This window comes from Barbus barbus (genome assembly GCF_936440315.1).
Source record: "Barbus barbus genome assembly, chromosome: 12".
Taxonomy (NCBI): Eukaryota; Metazoa; Chordata; class Actinopteri; order Cypriniformes; family Cyprinidae; genus Barbus; species Barbus barbus.
In genome coordinates this window covers 13,627,540-13,654,381 of record NC_136740.1, presented here as the reverse complement: position 1 = coordinate 13,654,381, position 26,842 = coordinate 13,627,540, and the positions used below count along the sequence as shown (strand labels likewise).

Genomic DNA, 26,842 nt, shown 5'->3' with positions numbered 1-26,842 from the left:
TGTATTTCAAAGTGAATGTTTTTCAAAATTATACCATTGTAGTCTTTTTGTAAATTTGTGAAAAAGGTGAGATCATGCACATGCGTGACATCGCCAATTGCTGGCCTGGGATGCATAATACAGCATTTTTAGTCATTTTTGTGGATTGTTGACTAAAGTTTGTCATCTGTATGCAAAACATTTCAAAAACACAAAGAAAAAATCTTCCCGTTTTTATTACATTGTTGTCATGTAAACCTACCCTAAGTGACAGATTTGGAACACTGCATATGAGAAACACAATTTATGTTTCTCATGGGAGACTCAGTTTGCCAATGTGACTTTAGCATCAATGCTAAGCTAACATTGCTACAATATGCTTAAGAGTAGCACAAAAAAAGATTGGGTAAATTAACCCATTTTATTTATATGGAACTACTTCATTGGTAGTTTTTAAATTATCAACATTTATTTCGCCTCGTCCGCCATCTTTTATTTATCCTTTAATGGAGCTTGATGCAATGCATTCTGGGAATGCCTTCCCCACACAGAATGCTGTGATGCTGCAATATAATTTGTCTCAAATTAAGTATCTTATGTACCGCACTTAATTAACCTGCCTTTTTATACAGCCTTCACATCGGGAGTGTAATTGATGCCCTACAATGCTGCCTACGTAGGCGCCTCAATAGGTTTTGAAACAGAGCAATCGTGTATGAAAGAGCTTTACTGCACCTGTACTTGTCCTAGAGTTGAAGTGAGTGGAGTTAAGCACAAAAGTGTTTGGGTCAAAGCAAAAATCACTCAGGGCCTGAGAGAGAAAAAGAGAAAGAGAGAGAGAGAAAAAGAGCAAGAAAAGGAATTGAGCAAAAGCAAATACAGAAGAGAGATGTTAACAGTGTGACACAATGACCAAGTGACATACTTCCCTCAGTCTCTCTGTCCCACGGCTCTGACTGCTATTGATCTACAGTATTCACTGACACACATGCAAAGTTTGCCCCTATAATCTCATTTTTTTTCTATCTCATCACTCAACCAGTTTTCCACCATTCCTCTTGTCCACTCTACACTGTCTGTCTCTTTAAAACACACTTGCTTTCCTTTATGGAATGTGGGTGATTAAAGTGACAAAGTGAATAGGACTGAATATTACCAAGAGCTTCACAAGAGGACTAAAGAGGGTCAGGAGAAAGAAAGAGTGAGTGACAAAAGAGGACAGAAAATGTGAGTATGTGTGTGCGTATGCATTATAAAGCGGGAGCACTAGGCAATTGTTACTGCTGGCTGGATTTGGACAATGAAACACTTGTTTTGAAGGCCAGCAACTGACATCTCTTCCTGTCACTTTCTTTCTTTCTTTCTTTGCCATTAAGATTTGGGGTTAGGTTTATATTGGTGACGCTTAACATTTATCCTTCATACTAACATTCAAAAGTCTGGACTTGATTTATTTTTTTTATTTTATGCTCACCAAGGCTGCATTTATTTGACCAAAAATACGGTAATAATTTGAAATATTATTACAATTTAAAATAAGTATTTTCTATTTGAATATATTTTGAAATGTAATTTATTCCTATGATGGCAAAGTTGAATTTTCAGCAGCCATTACTCAAGCCTTTAGAAATCCTTTTAATTCTTCAGAAAGCAATAATATGCTTATTTGGTGCACAAGAAACATTTCTTATAACCAAGGCTTAATATTTTGCGTAAATAGAAATATAAATGTCTTTACTGCCACTTTTGATCATTTTAATGCATCTCTGCTGAATAAAATACTTGATTTAATTTCATTTAAAAAATCCTACTGACTCCAAAGTATTGAACAGTTGTTTATTTGCAATTGTAATTTTACACTAATATATATTTTTTCTTTCCTGTTTAAATTACGCCTGTATTTCTCTCTGAAACACTTGGCATCACTCTCTCACGCTCTTCTTTTCTTTTCCTGTTGCTTTTAAGACCTCTTATGCTCATCTTTAAAGCAGAATCCATTTTTTTCTCTTTTTTTACAAAGAAACACACACACACACTCAGATACACACACACACATTGAATCTTTAATCTCTGCCCTATTTTCCTGCCTTTTTGGGATTGTGCCATGACTGCTGAGCTCCCAGAGTGGAAAACCTTTTACATTATAACATGCACAAACACACTCTTTTCCTCTCTCTCTCTTTCATAAGCACACAATAAGTGACTGCATCTTGGCTGGTGTGACCTTTTAAAACTTAAAAAGTCACATTCACAGAGTTTTGGCTGGATTTTTCAGTAAACACAAATGTCTCTGCAAAGCATGCTGACACACTCTCACACACACACAGATGGCGGTATTCTATGCTGGATGTCCGCTTGCGGAGAGCTGTTGTTTTTCTGTTGGGATAGACGCTGCCTGAATACTCACCACCACTGTGGCCGTCTCCAGGCCGAGAGAACCCCAACTCAGAAACAGAGCCAACCAGGCCAGCACTGTCATCCTGCAAATGAGTGTGCACACACACACACACACACATTTTTACCATCTGCTTCTCTGTGCCAGAGTGGGTGTCAGTAAGCAAAAATAAAACCCATTTTCTGCAAGAATTTCCTATCTTGGGGATTTCACATACATAATATACATAATAAACACACTTCTGTGAACGTTTATGTTTGATTTAGATTATACAAGAATGCTGTGTGCATGTCAAAACTACTAAACGCTTAAAGCAGGTCAGCAGTGATTGTTACTCACAGAATAAGTAGCCAGCGGGCCTGTTTAGCTAAACCCAGAAGAATAAAGAAACACACCACCAGATCCAGTAAAAGCAGCAGCACGTACGACAGCCACCTAAACAACAAACAGACATCTTCAATATGATGAAATCTCAAAACCTACATCCAGAGTCCAAAATACATTTTCGTCACACCTGTAAAAGGCAGATAGATTGAGAAAATGTACTACTGCAGAAACCCAATTAATTTTGCATTATTTTCTTATTTTTCCCTCTCATTCATCATTTATTCATATTTTCATTTGCATAATGCAAGGAATGTTCTGCCACTTTAAGTTGTATTTTACAATCTCAGAAAAAAAGTGCAAAAATTGTACTTTGTCACTGGGGCAGTACCCTCACGTTTATGACACGTTTGTACCTTTACCCCGAAAGGGTTCAATTACTACCTTAAAATACATATTAACACTCCAAGGTATTAATATGACAACTTTATGAGTAAAGAGGTAGAAAGGTGTCCCTTTGAGGGTACTGCCCCAGTAACAAGCTGTTGTACCCCTCAAGTCACAATTTTTGCACATTTCTTTTTCTGAGAGTGTATACTGAAGAGAGTTTTCACAAAAATATTAGGCAGCACAACTGTTTTCAACATTGATAATAAGAGGAAATGTTGCTTGTGCCAGTCTGGTTGCTGAAAATTCAGCTTTGCCATCACAGGAATAAATTACATTTTATCATTAAGGGATAGTTCACCCAAAAATTAAAATTCTGTCAGTAATTACTCATCCAAACGTGTAAGACAAATCAAGATATTTCTGTTGAAATCCAAGAGCTTCCTGACCCTCCATAGACAGCAATGTAACTACCACGTTCGAGGCCCAGAAACGTAGTAAGGACATCATTAAAATAGTCCACGTGACATCCGGGTTTCAACCGTTTTTTGAAGCTACGAGCATACATTTTGTGCTCAAAGAAAACCCGGATGCACTGCACCTTGCTTGCAAGCAAAGGAATGCACACACATGCGTTGTGGTACTGTCATGAATGCGCGTTGAAGACTGACACGGAAGAGAAGAAATTGTTGACTAAAGTTGTTATTTTTGTTTCTTTGCACACAAAAAGTATTCAAAACTTTATGGTAGCTTCATTTTAACGATGTCCTTTCTACTTTTCTGGGCCTTCGACATTTCAGTTGCGTTGCTGTCAATGGAGGGTCAGAAAGCTATCGGATTTCATCAAAAATATCTTAATTTGTGTTTTGAAGATGAACGAAGGTCTTACGGGTTTGGAACGACATGAGGGTGAGTGATTAGTGACAGAATTTATGACCATCTAAATATATATTTAAACATAAAAACTAAGCTTCCAAAATCTTGAATAAAAAAATCATATTAAGGCATAGAATATGGCCCTTTAAGCATATTGTGATACACATTTTTTTATCAGTTGAATATCAACATTTATAAACACTGAACTTTCAAATCTGGATATTTTGCTTCCCTGTTTTTCTCTTTTTAAATTAGCACTCATGTCTTTGACGTCTCCTCACCTGTAGTCTTCATTCACCATGAGTGTGTTTGCTGCCCAGCCAGGGGAAAAGGGTGCAGGAATGCCGTTGGCAGATGGACTGAGAGTTGGGGCTACAGAAGGAGGTGCTGGGGTGAGCGCTCCCACTATGCTTTCACTTCCATTTGCCCTGTAAAATCCATCTGCAATGGGGATCAGACCTCTTCCCAGTGTCAGGTTGGAGAGGAGAGACACGACCCGCTCTGACAGACGCCTGCAGGAGCGTGTGGGCACGAGTGCCGGCTTATGCCCACCGAACACTTCCTCCATGGAGGTCAAGGGCCCTAAGACAGACTGCTGCAGCCCGACTACGGTGTCTGAAACCTGGGTGTGCAAGAGGAGAAGATCCTTTGCTTTGAATGAACCCAATGCATTTGTATCCAGAACTGACATATAAACAGACTAGCTTGGAATACAAAAGAAAAGAGTAGTGGAAAAATATGTGGGAGATAAAGGACAGAGCAATTGAATGGAAAAAGTTGGAACGGAGGGAGAGGGTCTTATAAGAGTACAGTAGAAGTAAAGTAGATCATTAATCAGACTGACATGCATTCATTGATTGACCATATGAGCAACCAGCTAAATCAATACCCGGAGAGGATTTTATCTCACTCGTTCACACACAAACACTCTCTTACTCTGAATTCCACCGATCGCTTACTCACAATCACAGTGTAATAAAACCATTTAGTGTGTTTTCTGAACATCCTGCATTTCTTTTGGTCCCCAGGTGCTTAAGGAGATTGATGCAGTAAGCTTTTGTGTATTTATGAGCATGTGTGTGCGCATTTGTGTTCTCACCAGAAGATCGATGGAAGCCAGTGTATAATTGGCAGTGAGCAAGGATGAGGTCAACTGATACATCCCATCGTTCGCCTCACTGTTGCCGTAGAAACCGATGCCTATGGCAACACTACAAAAAGCAGAAATATGAACAAGGAAACAAGGAGAGAAGATAAAGAAAGAAAAAGTGAGAGGGAGGGAAAGAGAACATAAACAGGGAATCAAAAAAGGGAGAGAGGAAAACAAAATGAGACATATTTAAGCTAGTTAATGTACATTTACACTTATTAAAGTTTGGGGTCGGTGAGATTTTTTATGTTTTTGAAAGAAGTCTCTTATGCTCAACAAGGCTGCATTTATTTGATCAAAAGTATAGTAAAAACTGTAAAACTGAGAAGTATAATTACACTTAAAAAAAAACTGTGTTCTGTTTTAATATATTAAAAAAGTTAACTTATTCCCATCATGGCAAAGCTGAATTTTCAGAAATCATTTCTCCAGTCTTCAGTGTCACATGATCCTTCAGGAATCGATATAATATGCTGTTTTGGTGCTGAAGAAACATTTCTTTCTTTCTTTTTTAAAATGCTGATAAAAGTTGCGCTGCTCAATATTGTGAAACTTTTTCTTTCTATGATTCTTTGTTAGATAACAATTTCAAAACAACAGCATTTCCTCAAAATAGAAATCTTTTTAACAATATTTAAATATCTTTAAAGGTCACATTTGATCAATGTAATGCATCTTTGCTGAATAAAGTAGAAATTTATTAAAAAGAAAATCTGATACCACACTTTTAAATGGTAGTATTCATATTAAATGGTTTCAACGCAAACACACTAAAGAGCATTGGAATCCAAATCAACAACACTGAAAATCCACTCATTTACATATCTATTTCACATTCAAATATTCAGATTAATGCTTGGGCCAGATGCTTGTCCAATCCTTTCCAACCTGCTAAAAACGGCAAATCTCAGTCTCTCGCTAACTGTTTGACCCAGATTAAGCAGAAACGTGTATTTTGATTTATAATCGCAATGTAAGCAGTAAAGGTGTGCATATATGCAGTCATCTGTAAATCAGCTTCTAGCCTTTGAATCCTTCAGAAAAAGAGGTCAACGTGGATGGGAAGCGGGTGATGTCATGGGGGTGGAACTTATGCATCACGCACGGAGCAAACCAAACCAGTTCTCACAGAAACAATGCTAATTTACACAAACAATTAATGTGTGACTTCAAGAACATAAACACATCATGCTGATGGTTCAGCTCAATGGGGCATGAAAAAGCATTGGGTTTCATATTCATAGCACTGAATATATTAACTGGGTTGGTGTTCTGCGAGTATATGTGCACTGAGAAAACATAATTGAAGGAAACCATCCCTTGCAAATGTGCAAATGAAACAGAGATTTATTTAGAACAAAGCATGATATCTTGATAGCTTATACAGACACGGGCAGTAAGTTTAAGGTTGTTGCTAATGAGAGAAGCCCTGAGCAGTTTTCTTATTCTGCACTCTGATGTGTGAAAGCACAATATGGTGTGAGTTAAATACAGTAGGGAACATTTCTAATATTTTATTCACTAAACGTTTCTCTGGTATTCTGCTCTGTAATTCAAATGTGTCTAAATGGAACTGAATCAAGCACAAAGTCTATTGCAGGGTTCCTCAAATCTTTCCCTGGAGGTCCAATCTGCTGCAGAGTTTAGCTCCAACTCTGATCAAACTCACCTACCTGTGATTTTCTAATGATATTGAAGACTCTGATTAGCATGCTCAGGTGTGTTTGATTAGGGTTAGAGCTAAACTCTGCAGGAGTTGGCCAGATTTGAGGATCCCTGGTCTATTGTGACCACACCTTTACTCGAAAAATATCAAATGTAATTTTTGCATCGTATGACTATCGTGCCAGAAGGGCGAGCCATAAAAGCATTACAAATCTTAAAGATGTGTTTTGCAGTACTGCTTGTTCATGAGCTTCTATTATCTTTTCAATTAAAAATGTCTGCTCAACAGAGAGTAATCACTGGCATCTGAAAATTACTGTCATTAACTGGCATTACCAACACAATGTGACGGCTGCAACCGATACCCATGTGACACAGCAGATGCCCCTCCCCTTTCTGCCGCTGTACCCATGGCCACCGCTGGCATCATCGTCTTCCTCTTCTTCCTCTGCATCCCGACCCCCCTCACCACGATGGCAGCAGCAGTAGTGGATGAGGAAGGAGAGAACTACAAGTAACGAGAGGACGAGAGCAATGGCGGAGAAGCTGGAGAGGACCAAAAGAGTCTGTGGAAAGAGAAGATGGAAACGAGTAAGAAGAAAAGACAACCAAGCACTCAAGACTTTATTATTATTACATATACATTTTTACTGAGTATTAGCTGGTCTAGCACATGACATCAGTTTTAGATGTGCCATTGATCTAAAAAAACAATAAGCAATGGATTTGAAATCAAGTACTGAATCTGATCATCGTTAAACTCATTAAAAAGGAATTACTTTTTAATTTTAGGTACACTGTAAATAAATATTTTTCAAAGTTGTAAATTATACAAAGATTATTGGAGTTTGTAATTATTTGTGAAATTTAACAGCAACCCAAACAGAAATGTAATATATGGAAATATAATACATATGATATTGGAGCCTGGTCTCATGAAAATGCGTATAAATAGTACGCCAAATAAAACCAAAACTCGTGGTATTGATATGCAAGAAATTTGTTGGCGTGCATATGATACGCAGTTTTCATGTACATATGATACGCATCTACCCCATAACCCTAATCCTACCCAATGCGTAGCATATACACGCCAAAGTAACTTTTTGCATATCCATATCACAAGTTTTTGTTTTTATTTGGTGAAATATTTATACGCACTTTCATGAGATCAGGTTGGATATTGCCATAAGTATTACCTATAAGGGAATATATAGCATACATACATTCTCTGGGTAGATGGAGATAAAACATATAAAATCCCGATAGTAAAATTTGTATATGTGGGGGGGATCAAACGACGCTTTCGTGAGCCAAGTCGCACATTAGCTGAGCTCTGTATTACCGTCTTTTACTGTTGTTCGTCTTCTTTTTTACATTTGGGTTAGTTTTTTAGTTTGTCGTTGGTCTGGAGATGTCACACAGTCCGAAACTTGCTTATCTTTCACCATCATCCTCGACAATTAAGAAGAAAACAAAACCAGCAGCCGCGGCGGGCCGAGCCGACATTGAAGACAACATGGCGATCACTATAAAGCGATTTGAGGACATTTTGAAGGCTGAATTAGCAGCAATGCGCACCGAATTTGCCTCTCACATGACTACAATCCAGAATATATGCTCTAAAGTTGACTTTTTAATCGGGGAACAGAGAGAGCAGAAAAAAGTGATCGGCAATCACACTGGCCGTCTGGATGCCCTCGAGCAGCAGGTGACTGATTTACAAGACCGCAGGAGACGCAGTAATCTCCACCTGCTGGGACTACCTGAAGGCGCTGAGAAAGATGACCCGATCGGCTTTCTGAAACGGTCCTTGCCGATTTGGATCCCATCACTTGCGGGCAGAGATATCGAGATCGAGCATCGAGTTTACTCCAGAGTTTCAACAGATCACTCCAAACCACGAGTGTTTCTCTTCAAACTGTTACGCTACAACAACAGAAATTTGATTCTTAATGAAGCAAGACACCACGGCCCTGTAAAAGCAGGTGACGGTGCGATGTTGAGCTTCTTCCCCGACTTCTCTCCCACGACGGCAAAGAAGCGGAGCTCCTTCAGTACAATACAGAAGGAATTGAAAGAGGCAGGTCTGCAGACCTTTCTTCAGTATCCTGCTACTCTGAAGATCGTCATGAAACACGGCGAGACCAAACTAAAGCACTCACTGGATGAAGCGCGTCAGTTCCTGAGCTCCATTCCGGCTCCTCATTCTCCTGGGATGGACGTGGCAAGGGTTTGACCCGACTTCTGATTTACTGATCAAGATCTTCATGTATCAATCGGCTACTTACAGTTCTTCGTGTAAGCTAGGAAACTTGGTATCACTAATGTACAGTTTTCAATGTACATGATACAATTATTTATGTTTGTTTCCTCGTTATGGAAAGTACACATACTCTTTTTATTTTTATTTTTGGTCCCACTTTATATTAAGTGGCCTTAACTACTATGTTCTTGCATTTAAATTAATCAGTTGGTACAATGCACTTATTGTGTACATACATGTTTTTACAATGTGCTTATATTATTCAAAATACCTGCATGTAATTACATCTGTAATTACATTTATAACTACACTGTTGACCCATCCCTTACACCTAAACCCACCCTTAAACCTACCCATACTACCAAAACTGTCGCTAACCCTACCCGTATCCCACCTCAATAGCAGCAATAGTGTTTTGCAATACAATATGACCACAATAAGTACATTGTACTTATTTTATAATATAAGTACATAGTAGTTAAGGCCACCTAATATAAAGTGGGACCTTATTTTTTAGCCCCACTTTATCACTCGTGTGAATTCTGAGTTATTCTGTTCTCTTATAATAGAGCTAATGGCGGTGTTCTAAAGAATGGTACTGGCTGTCATGTTACAGTCACTGATTAAGACAGGGGAGGGCGGCTGCCTTGGGTTTTCACCCCAGTTTGTAAAAGTTTTATGGGGTGGGTTTTCTTTGTTAATGGGTTTTTAAAGGCAGACGTGAGTCAATTCATTTGCAGTGGTACAACTTTCTCTCATTTGTTCAGTTTCACTTATTTGTTTGATAGTAATGACTGAAATTAATATAATAAGTTGTAATGTCAATGGTTTAAATGGCCCCCATAAACGTACAAGTTTTTTTTTACTGCAACGAAAAAAGGTTGACATTGCTTTGATCCAGAAAGCTCATTTGTGGATGGATGATGTTCATGATGCAATAATAAATATTACGAGGTGGTCTCTTTTGCTGCGACTGACAATGGAAGTAAAGGTGTTTTGATATTTGTTTGAAGAAATTTTTATATTTCCATTTTAGACAGAAATGGTGATAATGCTGACAGAATTGCCTGTACTTCCCTTTATGGAAAGTAATTCTCCCTGATCCAAACTGATAATTCTGTTGTTTCTGCTTCAGTTGTTTGCTCTTTTCTCCTCGTGCAATCATCCAGGCCATTGTTGTTTTTGTATTCATGTATGTTTTTTTGTTGTTGTTTCTTTTATTGTACAGTTTGCCTTTTAAATAAAATAATAAAAAAATTACATTTGTATATGTCCATATGGTAATAATATCTATATGATGACTTTTATATTGTATTGTATGTAGCAACTATGTGTCAACATTATTTATCCTACAACATATGTACAAAACAATCTGTATGTTTATATGTTTTTGTAAACTGTTTTAATAAATATATATCTTTTATAGTTACATAAATAATGTTTTAGTTTTCACATACATAAACATACATTATATGGGCTAGATATATATGTTATTAAATATGTTTTATATATGTGAAAGCATATTTCATATATGGAAAAATAATACATGTACATATATTACATTTGCATATGGGAATGTCTGAGTGAAAATGAGAAAATCCTACAACAAATTTTTTTCATTGTAAAAAAAGAGAGCACAGAATAAACATACTGCATAGCTGCATACCATTCAAGCACATGCATGTATTGTATAGAAAGCAGTGTGACATAAAATGGAGGATGTCTCTTTAATCTTATTGGCTAATACAGCATGGATGCTCCACTCAAAGAGAGAGAAAGAGGAGGTGTAATTAAAGCTTTCCGTTGGATTCAAACATATATTGTGTATTCATGTTTCATATACTATTCATCTTTAGTCTGTTCCCAATCCATCTTCCTCAGTTTCTCTCTCTATCACTCTCTCCCCACTCTCTCTTTTCCCCACGGTTTCTCTCCATGCTTTCTCTTCCGCTCACTCATCCCTCACTGTTCTCCCCCTTTCTTTCTTTTTATTCACGCCACTGGATCTCTATTAATAATCTGTGACCTACTTAAATACTTTCACTGCTTTTGCCTCTGAATTTCTCGTTTTTCATCTTTTGCTCCCTCTCCTCTTCGTTGATTTCCCCTCTCTTCCCAATTCCCACTAATATCCACGAGTATTTCACTCTCTCATTTCTCCTCTCTTCCATCTCTCTTGCTCTCTCACAGTCTGTTATTTCCCAGCACATCTTTCTCTTATCATCTGTGTCTTATCCTGTAGACCCATTCAAGCATCCAGCATAATCTGGCTTTGTCTCTTCCAACTTTATCAATTTGTGGTTAAGCTATTTCTTTCTCGAAGAGTACCCTCACAACGGCTGTTTAATTTCTGTTTGCTAGCATTATGAAATAGAATTGAACAAAATAGAGTGCAGCAACTGGATTCCAGAAGTAAAAATCCCATTTGTTTTCTCCATAGAGGCACTGACTTTTAACATGAATTTAAAGACAGTTCTACCATGAGCGAAGAGGTTGTTCATCAATAATAAACTCTTTCTTTGAAGTTATTTTTTCTTAATTTAATTCCTTGTGAAGGAATACACTGACCATGATCCTGCAGAGAAATATCTACCAATCAGAATCATGGCAAGCAACTGGTGCTAAAGGAGCTCTGCAGTGATCGGCCACTACCGTGAAGCTCTGCAACAGATGTAACTGAGACAGACTACACTTGTAAACTACTATTTGTTTACATCTTATTTTGTAATAAAAGTAAACTACATCGTTTCTACATACTCGTATATTAAAATATTCTAAATCAATAACCTTACGTCTTTGCAATGTGAGATTCCTTCATTAAAGATGTTAAGTACACAGTCTTGTAACTTTTTTGCTTCAAATGCTTCACACATCTCTGAGGTGAATCACAGCATAACAAATACAAACTTTTATTTGAATGGCCTATAACTCTTTAACAGACTTTCTTTTTTTTTCTATGGGCAGAAGTATGGGAAATATACTTCTGGAATCAAGGCCACTGAAAATGACAGGTTTGTTCCTCATTGGTTAGACAAATATATAGCAAACATATGCATTATAATAGTTGATGTTGCACTGTCAGGCTGGTTGTGATGTTTTGATACATATATATTGTTTGCACATTTTTAGAAAATCAACCTGCCATTTAGGTGAGACGTACTTATCATTGTCTTTGCAAGTCTCCAAACTTAGATTGGGAGGAGAAAGCACTTGATTCAAGGGACATGTAGTTACTGTTTCTATTTGAACTTTTGATGCTGAATTAAAATATATTTAGTGAATATGTGTCTAAAAAAGTTCTTATTACTAGTTAAGTTAATCTGTCACATTAGAGCATTGACAGCTTGGACTGTTTCTGAGAATGAGATAGCTTTTATATAGAAGTTCAATTCACAAGATGTTATATTTTAGTATTTTTAAAACTAATATTTAGTATTTAGATACAATGATGTTTTTCTTCCAATTCCAAACAAAATCACAGTACTACACACAGAACTTGTGTTTCATTCCTGAATGCAAAATAATTCAGTGTTTTGAACAAATAAATTGAGTGAACAATTTACAAAAAGACTGTCACTTGTTTAGTTCCTGATTTAAAGGTGCACTAAGTGATTTTTGAAAAATGCTTTTGACCACAGGGTCCCGAAACGCACTTGTAGCCAGTCAGCAGTAAGGGGCATGTCTTGTAATGATAGAGAAGAGAGTGCTCAATTTTGAGTGCACAGGATGGATATAAGCAGATTGACTATAGATAGAGAGAGATGGCAGATAAAAAAAAGAGGAAAATATCAGAGAAACAAAATATTAAAAAGAAGGGTTACGATCAGGTAAGATCCCCATAAATATCGGAGCAGCTTTCCAGCAGTGGAGAGAACTCAAGGAGCGGGAAAACCTGGAATCAGACGCCGAGGTTGCGATGTTTCTTCTTGATGGGTGAGTAACGTTGATTTTGCTTTATTTCACACAACTTATCCATGTCTGCTTTTGTTTGAATGTGCTTGTATGTCATCTTCACTTGTTTCCGTGATCGTCGTTGCCATGGTTGTGTACGTTCGTGTGGGGCGGAGATTTCAAAATAGGGGCGAGCTCCTGTTGGGGTATAGGCGTGTTTGTTTTGGTGCTTTCAAATATCAACATCGTTAGGCTTTAATCGGAATATGGTTAAATCGGTTGAATAAATGAATCAGTGATTAACTCATAAATCACTTGTCACCACCTAACTGGCATTATAATGTTACTATACATAACCTGTCACTGAAATATCACCTTCTTAGACTAAGAGCCTTTCTGAAACGTGCAATCACGAACAAGCATTTCATGTTTTCTGAACCAAAATGGAAATGTACCCTTATTTAAGCCACAGTCACTGCATCATAGTTCCTGTCCTAATGTGCTGGACATTTATACTCATATCTTTTATCAATATCTTACTGATGTGGAAAAAATACACTTAAGTGAGTAAATGTGTCTCTGTCATAATGGAGTTATCATTTTTACATCAGCCCATCATCCTTTTAGTCTCTGATATAGCAAGTCTATGGTTCTTTAGCCACTACTAAACATTAGAGAATGTGAGATACAAACTCAATTTTGAGTCAATATATCTTTAAACTGCAGACAGAAAAGTGCCTTTAATGGTTTTGACTATAACACTTCAGTTTAGTCTCTCGAAGAGTCTGTGTTAGAGTATAACAGTGCTGTGAGTGAGGGTACATTGTGCGAGTCAACGTAAAAATATGCCTGACAGCTAGAAAAAAAGACAATTCTGACTGTTCATACACTATATTGCATATATGTGATATAATTTAAACAAAATGAGAGGGTGCACACAAAGGAGAGAAAATAGAGAGCGAGATAGAAATAAATGCGTCGCTCCAAATGTTGAGCGCACCCACCACCAGCTGTCAGGTGTGAAGATTGTTTCTGAGAGTGAGAAACAAGGAGAGGGCAGGGGAGAAGTGAGTGGGAATGAGAGAGAGGGTTACCTGTTGATACTCCCAGCTGTCTGGAGTGAACACACTGTCTCGAGTCTGCAGGGTCAAGTCCAGGCGAGGAATGGCATGGCATAATCGTACCCATATTGATGGGGTGTAGTTAGGGACAGTTGCTATGGCTGCCATGACTGCTGTAAACCACCTCTGTCTTTCTCAGTATCTGAAATGATTGAGAAACATGTAGCCTAATTATAAAGAGAACGCACCATGATTGGACTGAGACGGCTATATAATATTCTGTACATCACTTAGGCTATATAGATATTTTTCATTATTATTAACTTTATATTTATATACATAAATACACACACACACACACACATATATATATATATATATTATCGCAAATCCAATTAATCGTTCAGCCCTACTATATATATATATATATAGTAGGGCTGAACGATTAATTGGATTTGCGATAATATATATATATATATGTGTGTGTGTGTGTGTGTATTTATGTATATATATATATATAGTAGGGCTGAACGATTAATTGGATTTGCGATAATATCGCGATATGTGAAAACGCGTGAAAACGTTTTTCAACCGCAGAGGCTGCGATTACATTCTGCCACGTGACACGCAAGAGTAAAGATCGATCGGTGTATGACATCAAAGTACGGCGAGAGAAAGCATAAGGAGACGCCCGCTCTCTTATATATATCTGACACACAGCGATCGGTCCAGCTGCGCTGCTTCAAGTCGAACACATCTGAGCAGTCTTCAGAGGAAGCATCAAGTCGGCACGCTATGTTGCCAAGTCCCCAGTTTGCGGTATTACATATGATGCAGAATTGACGCGCTACATGTAAATTATATACTTTGTTGTATTTTCTTGTCAAAATAACGGAGTTGCTTTGGAATTCTTCAGCTTTTAAGAACTGCCAGGTTTTCCGGTAGTGGGCGGGGCTAATGCGCAAACGGCAATCTCATTGGCTGGTGTTCACCTATTGTCCTCCCTGTTTTGATTTCAGCGAATCAGTTCGAGCGAACGCAGACAACCTGATTAATATTCATGAACCCAGCAGCTCAATAATCCTTAGTGCGTTTTATATTGTTCTTATTAGTAGTAGAATTCGTAGTCGTCTTGTCTTATCAGTATTATTTGTAGTCCCCCCCCTTTTTTTTCTAGAAACAGTAAATGACAAACAATATCTTAAGCACCACCACCAGACCTAAGTTCAGTCAACATGACAAATATGCATTCATACATGATTATTCTAATTACTAAAGTTCTATCATCATTTAATGCTAAATTATCAGAATATCATATAATGTTTGACTGACTGATGCTAAGTGAGATATTTAAAAAAAAACTGTGCCATTTTCCAAACATAAGCCTTATATATATATATATATATATATATATATTAGTATATCAGATAATTAATATTGGTCTGGTGAGTAAACAAAAAAAAATTACAAGTCAATGGAGATTCTATTGCCAAGAAAAGGGTTGATAATATTTACAATAATCAATTGAATTTGATAGGTGTCTCTCACATTGTCCCACAGAAACATTAAAATAGTGTAGATTAGTGTACAATGTTTTATAATAATAATGTATTCTATTTAGTGACCATTTCATTCATTTAACATATTTAAAATTGGGGGCATCCAAGTTATTTGACATATTTGAATATTTAAAAAAAAAAATGAAAAAATTAAACATTTAACAATAGTTACTTTCCCTGGTAATTAGTTTCTTTTATAATGATGTAACTCAGTTACTGTTTGTGAGAAGTAACTAGCAATATAACTAATTTAAAGTAACGTGCCCAACACTGCATACTATACAATGATTTATTACTTGTCTTTGTTGAATAATACAGAAAAGCTTTAAAAAATAAATTGCATATTAAATCGCAATCGCAATATTGGTAAAAAAAAAAAACGCAATTAGATTATTTTCCAAAATTGTTCAGCCCTAATATATAGTCACGGCTAAACCATCTCGGAAATGATTTGCCGTGCCTTTATCGTTTATTTTTACTACTTTTATGTACAGATTACATTTAAAGTTTTTACTTCTGTCCTAAGACTACAAAGTATATCAACTAAATAAAATATAATACAAATTTATAAATAATAAAAATTATACAAATCCATTATAAAATATAAATGATTATATATAAAAAAAACTACATATAAACCATTTCAATATTTATTGTTTTAAACTAATTTAAATTAATTATATGTGACCCTGGACCACAAAACCAGTCTTAAGTCGCTGGGGTATATTTGTAGCAATAGCCAAAAATACACTACATGGGTCAAAATTATAGATTTTTCTTTTATGCCAAAAATCATTAGGATATTAAGTAAAGGTCATGTTCCATGAAGATATTTAGTAAATTTCTTACCGTAAATATATCAAAACTTAATTTTTGAATAGTGAGATGCATTGCAAAGAACTTCATTTGGACAAATTTAAAGGCGAATAGGTTTAAAGTAGGTTAAGTAGAGACACACACACAAACATTTTCATTACCAGGACTGAAGTCCACTGGGAACACAACATGGATTAAGTGATTAGATCATCAATGTTAAGAGAAGCGGTTTCTAAGACAGCCAGACACTGAGCAACCATTAGATCTCATGAGAACTCAATACATTTAAAAAATCATTATGGGCTTTTGAGGGACTATGCACTCTAAAATTATACAAAGGCGGCATGCACCTTCTAATATCATTATTATTTCATGAGACATACTTCACAAAATAATTATGACCTCATCTGGGGATATACATTCTGAAATCATCATGATGGGACTCATTATGACATCATCAGGCTATACATTCTATTTTAATTATGAGCTCATGATCCTATATCGTGTATATCAGTATTAACTCATCATGGACCAATTGTTCCTTAATTACTTCATGGGATCTAAATGGGTCCATTTCATTAACTTTATAACCTGATTTTGATTTATAATCTGATGCAATACATTCTAACACTATTAAACTTCTGTAAACGTATATACTGCACATTCCAAAGTTATTATGACCTGATTAGAGTTTTACGTTTTTCAACATCGCTCTGAAATAAAGATGGGCCTTTTGAAATTTATTAACTAACCGAATTGCTCTTTGTGTAATTTCTGCACCACTGTCTGCATAAAACAGAATAAAATAAATAAATAAATAACTATTGTTCCAAATCAGGTCTACCAAAAAAAAAAAAAAACACTCCCTGTCTTGCATTGTTTGGACAAACAGGTAACCCTGGCCTGCCTCAAATTCCCATCATTGCCAGAAGTTGGTAGATCATTTAATTAACAGAAACCTTCCAAAAAGAGAAATGGCGTAAGCACTGGCTCAAGTTGTATCCCTAAGGTCTGGACATCCTCCCAGTTAAAATCTCACATCACTAAATTAACAAGAAACTGCAGGCTCCATCACAAATAACCCTTACACTAGTGTTTGATGTGTTTTGTTCATAATGATGTCTGAAGGCTATTCCTAGCATGCAGTGGGTCAAGACAATAAGCTGGTGAATTGTGGTATAATTGGTGCAGCATTATTATAAGTGTCCTCTTTTCAAATGCAAATGGGAATAAAAGCCAAATTAATGTAAAACAGTGTTATGGAACAGTTAAACATGCAGACCATGACTCAGACTGGAACACTACAGCACATCTGAACATGATGCATTCTGTCAGCTTGTTATAAGGATGGCTCGTATTGCATAACGGAAAGGCAATAATACGAGTTTGGAAATGGAGCAAGGAAGAAAAATTTCATGCAGTACAATAGAGAGACAAAACATGTTCCCTTTTTCTTTCTTTTCTGTTCTGGACTGCATAATGCTTAGCATAATCTATCCAATTCCTTAGCTTCACTATAATTATCCACAACAGAGGTATGCAAAATCAAAAAACAAAAATGGTTTCCAGGATTACTAATGATGTCATCACTGCTCCGGGTGTGTGTTCACGGTGTGTGTGTGTGTGTGTGTGTGTGTGTGTGTGCACTTTGGATGAGTTAAATGCAGAGCACGAGTATGGGTCTGAGTATGGTTCACCATACTTGGCCATATGTCATGTCACTTTCACTTTTTCACTTTCATCAAGAGGGTTTGTCATCCAAAATACGTCATTTTAAGCTCACTGAATTTATTTTTGGAATTGCCACTTTATGATACTATGAGGAAATATTAATCTGTGCCTTAGCTCATTTCATGTGCAATAAACTACAACAAATGAAATTTTCACATAGTGACATGAGTATGATTATTAATATGTGTATCTTAAAATGGTGCCATTTTCTTTGTAATAATTTAAAAAACATCTGAATAGGGTTTCCAAATTCACAACATATGGACTTCCCTGCATCAGTGTTGTTAATTCACCAGATGATACAATAAAGAAAATAAATTGATCATTGGTTACTAAGACTGGACCATGCTAAAATAAATAATTAAATACTGCAATTAATTAAAAAAAATCTCAAAATATAATGACTAATAACCTCTAAGAATACTCAAAGCCTGAAATGCCTCTTGAAAGTAAGAAATCTGAAATCATTGTCCAATAAAAGAGCAATTTTGAGGGCATTAGGGCTATTATAAATTATAATAATCTGTTGAAATAAACTGACTGTTCTCAAACAACTGACTAAAACCTGCTCTTGTGTTTTATAAATATATGAGAATTACAGAAGTACATACAACATGTAGGCTACACCAAACTGTCATTATCAAAATCACATTGATACAGTCATATATATATATATATGTATGCTTGAGTGAGGGCATTTTTCTGTGCTACTGTTGTTCTGAACAGATAGATGGTCCAAATGAGGGTCCAAACAAGTTCATAAAGGTCACCGGGGGCCACTGTTCGCATTTGCATTTAGCTGTGTGTAGTGTCAGTGACTAAAGGAGCTCATTATGAAGGTATTTATAACTATACAATCATCCACACAACAGGACTGATGCTAATCTAATAGATATCGATGAAACCTTCAGAATGACTAGAAACAAAATAGGACAGAATTGATTGCACTTGTGCGAGTTGACGAATCGATCTCATTCTCTTTGGCTGACTTACATACTTGTTTATGGCAATCATATCCAGTCATTTTGGCGTTTGGACACACACTGTGAGAATCTCGCGTAATAAACGAACTGTCATATGTTTAGCACACAGACCAATTGACACGGTAAATGAAGCGTACAATAGGCTATACAATTTTATATGGTACATTTTAAAACGGTTGCCCACCTTAATTTGCAGCAGCCTAATGTGGGTGCTTCCAAGTCTGTCACGCTCGTGTGAATTATTTTGCGATTAGATGCGTTTATTGAGACCGCTGACCGCGGAAACGGGTTGCATCCTGAGTGCTGAGATCTGTTGTAGACGGCTTCAGGAGAAAGATTCAGTATTTTCAGTTCCAGTACGCGCCCGGTCTTTGTGCTCGCTGATGGATGATGGGAAACAAGTCTTCGGAGAGAGGCGAGAATCCCTGAGGGATGTTTTAAGAGAGGAACGACTCCTTCAAACCTCGACGCCTATCCGTCAGTTTCACTCTTGATTTAAAATCCGTGGAGAACTTGAATCATCGTCCACAGTCGCGCGATAGGACGCCTAAAGTCATCGAAATGAAAAACTTCCGAAATTAATTGTTCTCAGTCAGAATTCGTGTAAAAAATCCACAACTATGTCGTCGATGTTCAATCTGCAGAAATTGCAAATCCATAACAACCAGGGGTTCCTTCCAAACCTTCCAGTGCAGTTTGTTTGTTTAAAATACTAACTATGGCGAATAAAAAAAGCTATTTATATTGTGGGGATAAAAATCGGTATATTTATTTTAATTGTAGCCTACTTTAATATTCAAACACATCTGAGACTAATTTAAGTAAGTGAATGGCAGATTTAAATTGGTGTGGTCCTGAGGGTCCCAATGATCAGGACTGAACTTGGCTCTCCCTCCCTCTCTCTCTCTCTCCCTCTCTCTCTCACTCTGGGTGTTTGTGTGCAAGAGACAAAAAGGGATGGAGGGATTTACACATGTACTGTATTTAGACAGAGTGCATGACAACACATAATGACAGAGATTGAAAGAAAGGTGACTAATTGTGAGAAAACCACATACAAGAGGATCTTTTGTCAAATTAAAGAATAATAAAATACAATAACGGCATGTCACAAGGTTTTCAAAATGTAATCCATGTAGTTTGGCGTAAATTCTCAGGGAATTCCCTTAAATGATTATTTAATGCACTCTTTAACCACTAATGAAGCAGGTGATGGGTGGTGAAAGAAAGGGTTGAAGGGATGCTTGACTCTCGGTGGCCCGGGAGGTTTAACCGAGATCGGGGATTAATAAAAAAAATACAATGAAAACAACAGAACGAGCGAGGGATGGAGAGATGGGTATTTGTGTGCCACGGGAGTATGGGGTGGGGGGATATGAATGCATGAGAGAGGGAGGGTGGTGCTGGTTTTTCTGTGTCACTGAAAGAGAAAACGAGTGAGGATGGGGGAGGGGTGCTGGATGGAGAAGCACAGGAGGGAGCGATGGAGAGAAAGAGACTTCACAAGCATTCATATATGTGTAGTGGGCATGAGGAAAGAGAAAATGATGTTATGTTTGCAAGACTTCCTTGCTCACATCTCAGGCAGAGCTGCTACTGTAAAATATATTCATAAAACATGTCATTTAGTTTGAGTTACTTTCATAGTCTCAAGACATTCCACGGGCTAAATGTACAGCTGTTCAGAGTTGTTTGTTTGATGTTGAATAATTGAGAGCTTGTGCTATAACAACATAGTTGAAATACATGGTAAATTACTTATTTATATCCAGTCCACTTTCAATAAAAAAATTACACACTCGCCCTCACATCCAATTCGATAAGTGATCCAAAAATACTGCCTTGCACTGAGTCACTAGCAACATGAATGACTGAACAGGAAGTGAAGAAGAAATTACCAGGTACATTAGTACACTAACTAATAAGTTCAGAGACTAATGTCAACATAGTTGAGTGGTGGTCCAAAAACCAATTCATTTTATGCATTTCAGTTCAAATTAACAGCTAGCATAGTACATGCTAAATGTTACCATACAAGTCATTGCTCGTGGTCAGTGCAGTGTTCAGCCAGTATTTGAAACTTTTAAATGTCAATCATTACAGTGACACTAAAAGATATTTTCCTTTTACTATAACTTAACTTCATTTATTCACCTTATCCAGTACTATGCAAAACATGCTGAAAACTAGAAATACACTTCCCAATTTAAGACAATTCCAAGGTACTAAAACATAAAAAAAAAAAAAAAAAATGAAATCTCAGTTTAAATTACACACAATGTTAAATTGACATAATGATTAAAATTATTTGATCAACTTACAAACTCGTCAAAATGTGTGCAAACGTGCAACAAAAGGTTTAATTAAAGCAATAAATCAGAATTTTTAACTTGCAACCATGCATTTCTTTTAAATTGTGGTATAGGTTCCTCGAATTTCTTTTTAGAGTGCATAAGCCAAGATACTAAAAAATGAATACATATAAAGAACTTTCAGTGTTGCTAATGCTTGCGTTATCAAAATTTGATTGAGTTTGAGAAGAGAGAATATACATTTTATGTTATCAAAATTTGATTGAGTTTGAGAAGAAAGAATATGCAGTAAATTGTTGTTTTATCAAAATTTGACTGCATTTTTAAAAAGAGAACAAAGATATAAAAAGAATATAAAGTGCTTTTCTCACAAGAGAAATAATTTAGAAATTATAGTAAACTTATTTAAAACGCTTAAATTGATTATCTTTGCAACGGTTACATTTAAAACGAGCAATCATGCTTTGGAATACTTGTGTATCTAAAAATATAAATGAGTGATATTAGGTGCACGTGATTAAGATCTTAGGAGTCATGGGACTCCCTGATTTAAAATACATCAGGTATTTGATGTAATTAATAACCATCATCCCTGAGTGCAGATGATACATAACCAGGCACTTTTACACATTGGGCAGCTGAACAACACGTACAACCTGATAGAAACCATTCTCTGTGTTTAAATGACCGTTCACACAAAGATAGAGTTTATTTACTTCTAGCTTGCCGAAGTTGATATCTTTGGCGAGTTTAACAGTCCCTATCCCTTCAAACATCTTCTCTGTCATGGGCCACCGCGATTTGGCCAGGGTAAGATGGTATGTTGGGCATCGGGAATGGCGGTGAAGCCAGCCCTTTTCCTTGAAGACTTCTTGGAGAGGGGAATTCAGGCACTGGACATCGAACAGGGGTTGTGGGGCCACATGGAGAACAGTCCCATTAAAGTGCCTTAGTTTAGGGGCGAAAGACACAGAAATAGGGGGTTTGTGGGAGTTTCTGATTGTGGTACGCAGGAGCTCAGCAGCAGCACTCACTTCCTCTGGGCTCTTTAGGACAAGTAAGGAAAGAGTGACGTGTAAAGTTGCAGGGTCCACCCATAGCGGTTCAGACTGAGGGAGGCGGGAGAGAACTTTTTTCTGAATGCGATGAAAGGCCTGGAGAGCAGCGGGAGAGTCCACGCGGAAGCAGATGAAGTGGGTGGGTCTGTTTGGTGGTGGACGTCTTAACTGTGGTTGTGGCAGCATGAATGATATCAGCTCTGCTTCTGGACCACTCACTCCATCCCAGCTGTCCTTCCATTCTTCCACTATTTCAGTCTGTTCTTTTTTTGGAGTAATGGATAATTCCTTTGCCAACTGATTCAAACTGAGATCTTCAGTAGCTTCCATCTTTGTGTCCTCTGGTACAGATTGTTTTTGCAAAAGTAAGACGCCATCACTGGTTCCTTTATCAGCATTTTCAGTAAATGAGTGATCTTTGGCATCTCCCACCTCTTGTTTATTGTTTGTTGTTGTAGTTGAAGTTGCAACATCAATCTGTTCTTCAGAAAACTGCGGCACTTGCTCTAGGTCATTTGAAACATCTGTTGTGTTGGTGGACTCTTCATGTTGTCCAGCGTCAGTTGTTAAATTGTCTGAGAATTGAATAATTCCAGTATAATAATATTAAAAGAAATAATGTAATATTGTACTAATAGTACATTATAATTATTATATAATAAAGTAGTATTGAAATATATATTTTAGTTCAATGGCATGATGCAATTTTTTGTCCTGTAGTTATTAAACAATACATTTAAAATGCAATTGATTTATACAACTCGAATATGCCTCTTCTGCTGAGTGTTGTGGTCAGTGTTGGGGAAAGTTACTTTTAAAAGTAATGCATTACAATATTGCTTTACTCCCTAAAAAATAACTAATTACATTACTTAGTTACTTTTTATGGGAAAAAATTTTTGCGATTGGGATGAATTCATGCACATTCACATTTAGTCTAGAGCTACAGTAACAATATGTTCACACAGTGCACTGTCAGTCAATAAATGGGAAAAAAGTACTGGCATTACTTTTTTGAAAAAGTATCTCAGATATTTTCTTGTAAATTAAAAAGTAATGCGTTACTTTACTAGTTACTTGAAAAAAAAGTAATATTATTACGTAACTCGCGTTACTTGTAATGCGTTACCCCCAACACTGGTTGTGGTGATTTTAATTTCTGTATTAAAATGAACTTGGATATATTTTTGGAGGCATAAGTCCTGATATCAAGAGGGAAAAAATCTTGAAAATAAAACCTTATTAATTAATTAGTTTGACATACTCCTTTATTATTTCACCACTGTGCTATATTATTATTAATTATCATTATTAATATTGATAACAGTATTACTGTTACAATTTTTTATTATTTGTTTATTGTTTCGCTGGTTATTATTATTTGAAAAAAAAAAAAAAAAAAGTCTGCCAAATCAAAGTCATATGGTACAATAAAAAAAAGATTTTCTCAGAACCTGCTTTACTGGGCCAAAATAATAATGTTGCTCACCTTGTTGCGGTTCCTCACCGCCAAAAGGAGGCAAAATAGTCTGCCCCGTGGAGCCGAACACCCTGTCAGTGCGACTGTCTCTATCCCACACCCGCTGGCCTTTGTAGCTAAAGTACTGTATCCTATGACGAGGGAGAGCCAGCTCCTCAGAAAAATCACAGTCACATACCTAATGTGGGACAGATAAGTATTAAAGCTGATTATGAAAATACATGATACACGGTAATTAACCATATTAGTGCTGACGCAACACACCTGAGTGTCCCATGAGAAGTCAGAGAATGGGCATTCCAGCACCCCAAGGAAACGGTCCAGGTGACCGACTATAAAATCAGCTGGGTCCACTGAGGAGTCCCATATAATTCTGGAGATGACATCGTCGGCTGTACGCATGCGTGGCTTCTTACACCCTGAGACAGAAAGGTATCTATTTGTAAATGTGAAGAGTGAATGGTTGGTAAAGTGCCTCTGCATCATTAAATCTATAAACAAACCTTCTTTCTCAGTCTCTATATGCTGTTTTTCTGCAGGAGTCTTTTTTCCATTTTTTTGGGTCTTGCTCTGCTTTTCTGTGACTGCTGTATCATCTACCTGCTCTGAGTGTGTGGTTTGAGGGACGTCAAGCACACTGTGAAGTTAGGAAAGAGCAATGCATTATTTATCCACTAAGCTTCAATGAACATTCCCAAGATCTAACAAATTTCACATCTTTTACAGCAACTACAAGACACTGTGCCAACTGCTGTTGAAATGAAAATATCCAGATAATAGATCATGTCTAGCATGAGGTTAGTTCGCCAGTTGAGTTTCTACCATCCAGAGTGATTGACAGACCTGTGAGACAGTCGACATCTGTCCCCAAAATGACATCTGCCCAAGAGGAAGTGCTGACAAATGTTTTGGCTAGTTTCTTGTTTCATCTCATCTGGTACGAAGGGAAAGGGAGGAAAAAGTTATATAAATACATTCATGCACTGACTGATAACACAAGACAAAGTTAATCTGTAACTACTGGGACAATTAAAGTTAAGGTCTCCCAGATTAGTTAAGGTAGACGTGATGTAGCGTAGTGTGAAGGTGTAAATGGTGGTATTCAAAACAGGTAAGTTTACGATGGACAAAATAAAAGTCTGAGGCAAATTTCTGTTTGAGTGCAGCATGTTTCAACAAATGTCTTCAACTCCACCCACACATTTACACAGTTGTGGCATAATAAACAAACCTATGCTGACATTCAAAAGTTTAGGGTAGATAGGATTTAAAAAACAAAAAGAAATTAATAACTTTTATAAAGCAAGAACACATTATAATTTATACTCACTTTTATAATGTTACAAAGGATTCCTTTATCTTGATCTTTTGAACCATTTCTTCATAAAAAAAATCCTGACAAAATGTATCACGGTTTCCACAAATATATTAAACAGCACAAAACTGAAAATAAGAAATGTTTCTTGTGCAGCAAATCAGCATATTAGAAAGATTTCTGAAGGACCATGTGACACTGAAGACTGGAGTAATGGCTGCTGAAAATCCATAACGGGAATAAATTACTTTTTAAAATATATTAAAATAGAAAACAGCTATTTTTAATTGTAATAATATTTCAGAATTATATGTTTTTCACAGTACTTTTGATCAAATAAATTGCAGCATTGGTGAGCATAAGAGACCTCCTTCAAACATTAAAAATATCTTACCAACCCCAAACTTTGAAATGGTAGTGTAGGCCTACAGTTAATCTGCACAACGGGATACCTTCCTTGAAAGTAGGTGCATACTATATCCTAAATCTCCCCATGTAACAACAAATGACAATTTGGGGGCTTCAACACAGCACAACTGTCCCTTTAGAAAGCTTTTGGACCAGGAGGTTTTAACTGAAAATAGCACTATAATGGCTTGTAAGTGCTCTTACTAGGACTAGTGGTGCGGAAGCAGACCTCTCTTTGTGAATTTTATATTCTCTAACCTGCACTTACAGTAAGCCTACAGCAATTTTGTACAACCTATACTTGGCTAGAAATTATAGATAATTATGAAAAGGCTTTTCACTGCCACCTTCAGGTCATTTGCATTATAGCCTCCACCTCTACGGGTTTTGTTAAAGGCGGTAACCAAAAACTTATCAAATTAGATAACTGTACATTTCAGCTTATTTTTTAAGCAACGTATTTGAAATGACTTAAATGAAGTAAAAAAAAAACAATGATTTACTAGCACTACAACTCATAAGCTGTGAAGAATTTATAACCTTTAGAATGAAAATACAGCTTTTTGAATTTAACACAATTTATCGATGACAATGTAACTCATTTAAGTATAAATAAATGTCAAATATGTCTTACCTATGTGGATTTGTCTGTCTGAATCCTCTGTCAGGTTGTCCTCAGTTCTCGTTTCCTCACATGCCATATTTGACAGCTTCAACAGAGCTTCATTGAAACAAACATTTAGTGTCATTTAGAAAGCAACCTAAGCATAATACTTTTACTATACTGTACTGTAGTCGGTAAGACAAAAAAATCATATTGGCATAATAGGGGAGAGCCTACCTCAAGCCACAATGAATCAGAAAACCAACTTCGAAGTTGACTGCTTAGTGTTATTTATTAATATAAGATTACATCATCTGGTTCAAATGACTCATATAGTTAGCCTACAAACTGCGCGAGTGATTGATAAATAAATGCATTACACACAAACAATGTAAGTCATCAAAGTAATTTTCTGATTATCATAGTTTATATCGGATTTAATATTTACCGTACATTTTATAATAATGTTTATTATTGTCAAACTTGTACTTGGTTGCTAGGGCAATGTTCACAAAGGCCACTTCCGGTGTTAAGTCTTCTGGGTATTGTAGTTTTCAGCCAAAGCATTATAAATATCCGACT

General features: G+C 36.5%; 2 protein-coding genes across 5 annotated transcripts in view; both read right to left on the bottom strand.

Annotated features, from left to right (window-relative positions):
- LOC306878397 (protein tweety homolog 1-like) overlaps nucleotides 1–19,992 on the bottom strand; it is a 28,167-nt gene extending 8,175 nt beyond the window's left edge. Inside the window, exons 1-8 of one of the 4 annotated variants that reach the window (XM_079430728.1) lie at nucleotides 19,268–19,992; nucleotides 14,028–14,196; nucleotides 7,113–7,342; nucleotides 5,061–5,172; nucleotides 4,243–4,583; nucleotides 2,714–2,809; nucleotides 2,387–2,459; nucleotides 715–790 (exon numbers count right to left, since the gene is read on the bottom strand). In XM_079430728.1, coding sequence (XP_079286854.1) covers nucleotides 715–790; nucleotides 2,387–2,459; nucleotides 2,714–2,809; nucleotides 4,243–4,583; nucleotides 5,061–5,172; nucleotides 7,113–7,342; nucleotides 14,028–14,162 — 1,063 coding nt within the window. In that variant the 5' untranslated portion in view covers nucleotides 14,163–14,196; nucleotides 19,268–19,992. Of the gene's footprint in view, nucleotides 1–714; nucleotides 791–2,386; nucleotides 2,460–2,713; nucleotides 2,810–4,242; nucleotides 4,584–5,060; nucleotides 5,173–7,112; nucleotides 7,343–14,027; nucleotides 14,197–14,712; nucleotides 14,822–19,267 lie in introns of those variants that run through there. The other 3 variants (XM_079430731.1, XM_079430729.1, XM_079430730.1) reach the window with 3 other exon arrangements.
- A 51-nt stretch (nucleotides 19,993–20,043) lies between these two features.
- On the bottom strand, nucleotides 20,044–26,739 carry leng9 (leukocyte receptor cluster (LRC) member 9). Its single transcript, XM_079430727.1, has 7 exons — nucleotides 26,498–26,739; nucleotides 26,291–26,377; nucleotides 24,777–24,867; nucleotides 24,437–24,570; nucleotides 24,198–24,352; nucleotides 23,943–24,111; nucleotides 20,044–23,028 (listed from the first exon to the last, which is right to left on the bottom strand). Exons 2-7 carry the CDS (start codon nucleotides 26,355–26,357, stop codon nucleotides 22,019–22,021), a joined length of 1,626 nt encoding a protein of 541 aa, XP_079286853.1. The 5' UTR covers nucleotides 26,358–26,377; nucleotides 26,498–26,739; the 3' UTR covers nucleotides 20,044–22,018.
- Between the last annotated feature and the right edge of the window lie 103 nt (nucleotides 26,740–26,842).

Coding starts and splice junctions, on each gene's coding strand:
- leng9 (XM_079430727.1), bottom strand. CDS start 26,357: ATGGCATGTGAGGAAACGAGAACTGAGGACAACCTGACAGAGGATTCA. Junction 24,571..24,776: donor AGATGTCGACTGTCTCACAG/GTCTGTCAATCA, acceptor CTAACTTCACAG/TGTGCTTGACGTCCCTCAAA. Junction 24,353..24,436: donor TATAGAGACTGAGAAAGAAG/GTTTGTTTATAG, acceptor TTTCTGTCTCAG/GGTGTAAGAAGCCACGCATG.